General features: G+C 44.9%; 1 protein-coding gene across 1 annotated transcript; it reads left to right on the top strand.

The window, feature by feature from the left end:
* Positions 1-1,533: 1,533 nt before the first annotated feature.
* LOC137522982 (protein kinase C theta type-like) lies at positions 1,534-3,628 on the top strand. Its single transcript, XM_068243159.1, has 2 exons — positions 1,534-1,632; positions 2,930-3,628. Exons 1-2 carry the CDS (start codon positions 1,547-1,549, stop codon positions 3,483-3,485), a joined length of 642 nt encoding a protein of 213 aa, XP_068099260.1. The 5' UTR covers positions 1,534-1,546; the 3' UTR covers positions 3,486-3,628.
* Positions 3,629-7,226: the final 3,598 nt, after the last annotated feature.

A 7,226-nucleotide genomic window follows, 5' to 3' on the forward strand; every position in this document is an offset into this window, starting at 1 on the left:
TCCATTCCCCAAGAGCTTATAGAGATAAATGTATAAAGACAGCACTCTGTAAAACAGATGATTATCCAGCATAAATGCCCAGCTGGCACTTACATACCTGTCATGAGGTGTGCCAGCTCTGCACATGCCCTCCTTGTGTAGTAGGAGACCCCTTTATCCTGGTGCTGCAATGGTATAACCAAGTCCAGATTTATACTTTTTCCAGCACTAGACCAGCTTTCTTATAGCCCCTCTATGATCAGCAGCCCTTCTCTTTCTTGTACAGCCACCTAAGGCGGCATCTTCCCTCTTCCACTTGTTGCTGCCCACATGCAGCCTTCATATTCTATTTGCAGCCTCCTCTACAATATGCAGAAAACTTTCTTCCATGTCCAGCCATGCCACCTCAGGCGGGAGCCACCCAAGGCCCGGGCCTCTGTGGCCTTTACAGAAATCTGAGAAATTCCAAAAGGTCTGCACACTCCGTCAGCTCAAACAAAGCTGTTCATTAAACCAATCAGGTGCCAAATGTCCATTCAATAAACCAACGTGATGTTTCGGGGCCACAGCAGGTCCCCTTTATGAAGGCATGTACAGCACTGCAACCAAACAGTTACTATTCTGTACATGCCTTGATAAAGGGGACCCGCTGTGGCCCCGAAAACCTCCTGTCAGTTCATTTGTTACCTGATGGTTAATAAACAGCTTTATTTGAGCTGACTGAGTGTGCGGACCTTTTGAAATTTCTTGGACTTTGGCTACGGTCTTACACCTCACAATCCCGCATGGTTTGCGTCTTCTTGTATAAATTTGCTTTACAGAAATCTGGACTTGGTTATAATAATTGCACATGGGACACCTGCTCAGACATATTATTCGGTGCAGTGCTGCATCTCACCACTAGAGGGAGAAGTCTCCATCAAGATTAGCTGACAGACAACGTTTTCAATGTTTGTATGAACACAATGTAAAATTACAACTATTCAAGGGAACCAGACAGGGTTAAAAAAACAGCTTTTATACATACCTGGGGCTTCCTCCAGCCCCATACGCATGGATCGCTCCCACGCCACCGTCCTCTGCTGCCTGGATCCGCAGCCACCGGGTCCCGTCATTGCCACGAGTCGGCCAGTCGGCCGATTCTCCGCATCACACGGAGCTCCCTCTATACAAGTACGCATGAGGCTGCCTACTGCGCAGCCTCATGCTTACGGGTATGGAGGGAGCCCCTGTGATGTGGACAATTGGCCGCGTCCGCAGGAAGTGACGGGCCCGGTACCGGCGGTTCCAGGAAGCGGAGGATGGCGGCGTGGGAGCGATCCAGGCTTATGGGGCTGGAAGAAGCCCCAGGTATGTATAAAAGCTGTTTCTATTTTCCAGGCTCCATTCCTCTCTGGTTCCCTTTAAGCTGTTTTTCAAAAAAATGTAAGGAAATCACCTCTGCTCCATTCCTTTATGTGCTGGTGCTGTCTTTGATATAACCCCTCAGAAAGAGAAAATAGCCGTATAATATGCTTAACCTGTCTTCTGTTCTGCCATTTTTTTACAGGATTACCTCTACATTGCCATGGAGTACATGAGCGGGGGAGAACTGTTGGAACTGATGGAACGGCTAAAAGTTGCTGACGAGCGCTTTGACCAAACAACCCTGAGGTAAGTTGCTCTGCTATTTTATAAAGCTAACAACTGCCCCTCTGGGGAGTTAATAAAAGCCCCTGTAGCCCATGGGGTCCCACCTCCCCATCCCCAATATGCAGAGCAGTGCAGGGAGCAGCGTATGTTACCTGTTCTTGTGCCACTCCCCTCCTCACAGCAGCTGTGCATTATGCTGCATACCTGTCACATGACATGGAAGAGGAGCCAGTAGCCATGTGGAGGTGTGCAGCAAAGAGGCCACCCACTGTGGAGAGGATATCAGAGCAACATGGTGCTGCAAGCAGGTAGCATACATTTCTTCCTGCACTGCTCTGCATACTAGTGTGTGTGTGTGTGTGTGTGTGTGTGTGTGTGTGTGTGTGTGTGTGTGTGTGTGTGTGTGTGTGTGTGTGTGTGTGTGTGTGTGTGTGTGTGTGTGTGTGTGTGTGTGTGTGTGTGTGTGTGTGTGTGTGTGTGTGTGTGTGTGTGTGTGTGTGTGTGTGTGTGTGTGTGTGTGTGTGTGTGTGTGTGTGTGTGTGTGTGTGTGTGTGTGTGTGTGTGTGTGTGTGTGGGGGGGGGGGGGGGGGGGTTATCTGCTAGTCTTCCTGTTACAACTATTCCATATTGTAAATTACCCTTATTAGAAAAGGTTGTGGTAAAATGCTTTATTTACATCACATCACTGTGGAGAAGTCATTTTACACACACTGAAATTTGTATTAGATCTTTTTAGAATGAGTAAGGCTGGGTGCACACACAACATAACGTTAAAAAAGGCTGCATTTTGTCATGTTTTCATTTTAAGTTGTGTGCATTTTTCGGTGCGTTTCCGATTTTTAACGCAAATGCGTTTTTCAAGCGTTTTGCGTGCGTTTTAATGCATTTGCGGTTTGCAGGTACAAAACGCATGTGAGATTTGTATGCATATTTTATGCTGTTTAATATTTCCATTTATGCAAATTACTAAGAAGACAACAGGAAGCGGAAATACATCAGATATCTTTATTTTTTTAAAACAAAAAGCATCAAAAACGCATACATAACTTAATACATTGCGTTTCAATTTACTTTCATTATGTGCGTTTTTGATGCGTTCATGCATAATATCCAACAAAACTAGCGATTTTAAAAATGCTAAAGTACAAACGCACACCCATGCATTTTTTTTATGCGGCCCATGGTGCATAAGACGCAGCGGTTTGCGCAACGCTAGCGTTTTTGCTATGTGTGCACCTAGCCACATGGATACATCTTTCTGCTTTATTTGTGTATTGAACATGTTATGCTAATAATTATTTTATTTCTCTTCCATCAGACTATTTGCTGCACAGATGATCATCGGCCTGGAGTACATCCACTCCAAGGGTATAATCCACCGAGACATCAAGCCAAATAACATCCTTCTGGACGGAGTCGGGAATATAAAGATAGCTGACTTCGGCCTAGCAGCACAAAATGTGTTTCAGCACGACACGATTAAAGGATCACGTGAATGGGCCGTGTACTATATGGCCCCGGAGGTGTGCCTAGAGATGGACTACGGCCACACCATAGATTACTTCTCTATGGGAGTCGTGCTTTGTGAGATGGCATGCAACAAACACCCATTCATGGAGGATTGTTATGATGAAGAATCTGCCGTTAGACGCTCCATTTGTAACGATTTACCAGATTTCTCAGAGGTGATGGACCTCACGCTGGAAGACTTCCTAGAGAAGCTCCTGTGCAAAAAACAGAAAGACCGTAAAGAACTGGTGAAAAACCTGAGGGAAGAGCCGTTCCTCAGCCGCATAAACTGGAAAGCTGTGGAGTCCGGAGAGGCGCAGCCCCCATTCCAGAACTACCACAGGAAAAACCAAGCGAGACCATAACTGTGCTGGATATCACAAATCTGAGGCACAGAAGTCCCGCCAGATAGAAGCTGAACGCTTTAAGTCGTATATAATTTGCCAGTGAGGGTTGGTGAGTTGTTTTGGGACACATACCAGCTTCCACCATCTACTCACTTGGGCAACAGCATTATACTATTTACATAGTTATAATAAAATAATGAAATAAAAAATGTAACTTGTCTTTTTGTATTAAATTCTGAGATTGTAATTTAATGTATACAAGATACAATTTAGCAACAACAAATGGAAGGGCAGCTCCCACCAATAAGGAGTAGCAGACACGCTTGTGGTCCTACATGTCTTTGCCCAAAGAGGAATGAAGTACCAGTGTCAGGGCAGCCATCAGGGGGGACAACTGACACTGCAGTGATGGGCCCAGGGCATCTGGGGTAACACAGGGGGATAAAAGAGGCACAGGGGGAACAGAGGCAGACAAAAGAGGCACAGGGAGAAAAGAGATGAGATGGGAACATGAGGTCACACAGAAGGACACAAAAGAGGCACAAACTGAGGTGAGACAGAGGTGGACAAAAGAGGCACAGGAAGAAAAGAGGGGGACAAAAGAGAATGGATAAAGGATAAGAACGGACCTACAAATCCCTATCTCATTTGTTAACCGGGGACTACCTGTATTTTGCTAGTATTTGGCTCCACCCACAACATGCCATGGTCACGCCCACTTTTTGCCGCATCACGCTGTGCATACTGCTTTCTTCAGTATCGGAGCCATGCACATTTTTTGCCGCAGCGCACTTCATGCACAGACACCGGGGTGGGGTGGCTAGTGGGCGGGCACAGCAACCAGTGGGTGGGCCCAAAATTTCTGATGGCGGCCCTGACCAGTGTTATAGAAGAGATTCAGTCTTAAAACCAACAACCAACTTTTATTTTGAAAGTGTATAGTTGTGTAGTTGTAGACAGACAAAACATCTGAAGGCTGACTTCACCCTCGGGCACTTTTGGCCTGCGATTTGTGCTTTGGTGACTGCAGGTGATCAGCAAAGTGCTGCTATATGAATTATCCTATGGGATTACTCACACTGCTGTGATTACGGCATGCTTGTGATTTTTGACGATCGCAAACGTGCTGCATGTAACATTTTCCTAGTGATTGTGTTGTGATTCTCATTCTCTAAAATGAGAGTCACAAAATGTATTTACCAAAAAATTGCAGAATACTGCAATGCAAAATCGCAATCGGTAAGAAGGCTTGGAAGTTTACTAAAAGCACCAAGCAAGTGCAATAGATCTGTCTGTATAGCATGCAGGGGCGTAGCAATAGGGGGTGCAGAGGTTGCTACAGCATCGGGACCCTTGGGCCGGAGGGGCCCTCCCTCAACTGCAGTGTTTGCTTTCTAATGGTCCTGTGCTCATAACAATCACTTCTATAGATACTTTTTATAGTGGTAATCATTAGCAAACTGTTCCCCATTCCTTTTTTGAACCTCGGACACTGTAAATGCCATTGGCAGCTTTTGGTGCGCCGTACCAACTGTTATGTATAGAGTGCTTGGGGGGCTACAATGTAAAACTTGCATCGGGGCCCACAGCTCCTTAACTACGCCAGTGATAGCATGTGCCATTGATCTATTTTGGGGTGCCCTGGATGTTCTCCCCTCCCCCTTTCCCGCAGAGTTGTACAGCAGGCTGCAATACTCAGCTGTTCCGGCCGCTTAGTCCCCGGAGTCTGTAGACATCTTTTCTTGCAGGCCTCTCCCCCTAGTGTCTGAGAATGAATCAGACGCTAGAAATCCTATAATTCTCAGATGCTAGGGGGAGACGCCTGGAAGAGAAGATGTTTCCGGACTTGGAGAGTGGACGCTGGAGATGGAGAGTAATGCTGCCTGCTGCGTTACTCTGCTGTGAAGGGTCTGGGGAGACATCCGGGTCTACTCTGCCAATCCTTTGTGCCTGAGCACCCACATCTCTGCACCACACACCAATCCAGTATTAATGCATATGCATGACAGGGAATTGCATAGGACTTTTCAATAAATGACCTGCATTTGGACTGTACTTGGCGAATGTTGTTCATGTATGCTTCACTGTCCAGCCTGGATCTCCTTGTAGCTGTGAGCACGTCCTGGAGAACTGGTTTTGGATCCATGTCTCACACGTTGGAGCAGTGAGCGCACATTCTGTTTGCTGAAGTACCAAAGACAAGGCAGGCACAAGATGGATAAAAAGACACCTCTTTACTTGTGATTCTTCAAAAGACCCTATTCCATATACTGTGATCACATTCAGGTATATCGCAAAGCATGCTGACATGGAGTGGAGCTGTGCGGTGCAAGCCTCCATAATACTTGCATCTCTTAGATGTGGATTGGCGGTGTGTAAGGATGGCATCTACTTAGTCCGTGCCAGGGGCGGAGCAACCTAACAGCCATTTCGTCCAAGGGAGTGAAGTGCTCACTTGCTGTGTTATTATTATTTATACAGCGCCAGTATATTTTGTAGCGCTTTATAAAGCACAATAAGACGACAAGGGGAACATAGGTACAACCCAAAAAAATGTACAGCAGAGTCTCAATCAGCACAAATATTGCAACAAAAACAGTAAACATTAGGAGGATGACCCTGCCCTTACAAGCTTACAATCTAAAGGGTTGTGGGGGCAGGGGACACACTAGGTGGGGGCGGGGGGATGGCTAGATGAGGCAGTGAGCCTTTGCTTCTGATTACATTGTGAACAGTAAGTAAATAGGGGGCTATAAAATGTTATAAGCTTGTCTGAAAAAGTGTGTTTTAAGAGTGCGTTGGAAGATGGCCAGGTTTGGAGCATGACGAACAGGCTGTGGAAGCGGGGATGCCAACCCAATTTCTAATTTTTACTGGACAAAATGGTAAAAAAATCTGGACACCCCAAATTTTGGATGGACAGGGGGCGGAGTCAAGGGTGGAGTCAGTAGCGGGCTTTTTAGAGAACTTATTGTTTATTTCGGGAAGAAGAAACATAGCTAAAGCAAGTGATTACTGCATAAAGGTCATGTGAAACAGCCCTACTGAACTGAGAAGAATTGTTTATCCATAAAAGGAACATGATGTAAGTGCTATATGCTACATAATAATAATAATAATAATAATAATAATAATAATAATATGGTAAGATATTAGACTATGACTATGGTAGGACAGTCAGTGACATGACTTATGTACTCTGCAAAGTACTGCAGAATATGTTACTGCTATATAAATACATAATAATAATAATAATATTATTATAAGACATTAGGCTATGGTAGGGATTAGATTGTGAGCACCTCTGAGGACAGTCGGTGACATGACTATGCACTCTGTAAAGTGCAGCAGAAGATGTCAGTGCTATATAAATACATATGTAAATACATAATAATAATAATATTATGGTCGGACATTAGACTATGATTATGGTAGGGATTAGATTGTGAGCTCCTCTGAGGACAATCGGTGACATGACTATGTACTCTGTAAAGCGCTGCAGAAGATATCAGCACTATATAAATGCTAAATAATAAGTGATCCTTGCTGATGCAGTTCATAGTTTCCTGTCACGATAGATAATACGCTCATGTCCCTGAATTCATCAGCGCTGCCACAGCGGAGGTCTGCTATACTGTATAGAAAGAGCAGTGAACAAACGCCTTAGAAAGATGCTGGCAGAAGTGGCAGGATGGGAGAAAACAATGCCACTACACATTGAAAATATATATATATATATATATATTTTTTCCACTCATT

This window comes from Hyperolius riggenbachi, chromosome 6 (assembly GCF_040937935.1).
Source record: "Hyperolius riggenbachi isolate aHypRig1 chromosome 6, aHypRig1.pri, whole genome shotgun sequence".
NCBI lineage: Eukaryota > Metazoa > Chordata > Amphibia > Anura > Hyperoliidae > Hyperolius > Hyperolius riggenbachi.

Coding starts and splice junctions, on each gene's coding strand:
- LOC137522982 (XM_068243159.1), top strand. CDS start 1,547: ATGGAGTACATGAGCGGGGGAGAACTGTTGGAACTGATGGAACGGCTA. Junction 1,633..2,929: donor TTTGACCAAACAACCCTGAG/GTAAGTTGCTCT, acceptor CTCTTCCATCAG/ACTATTTGCTGCACAGATGA.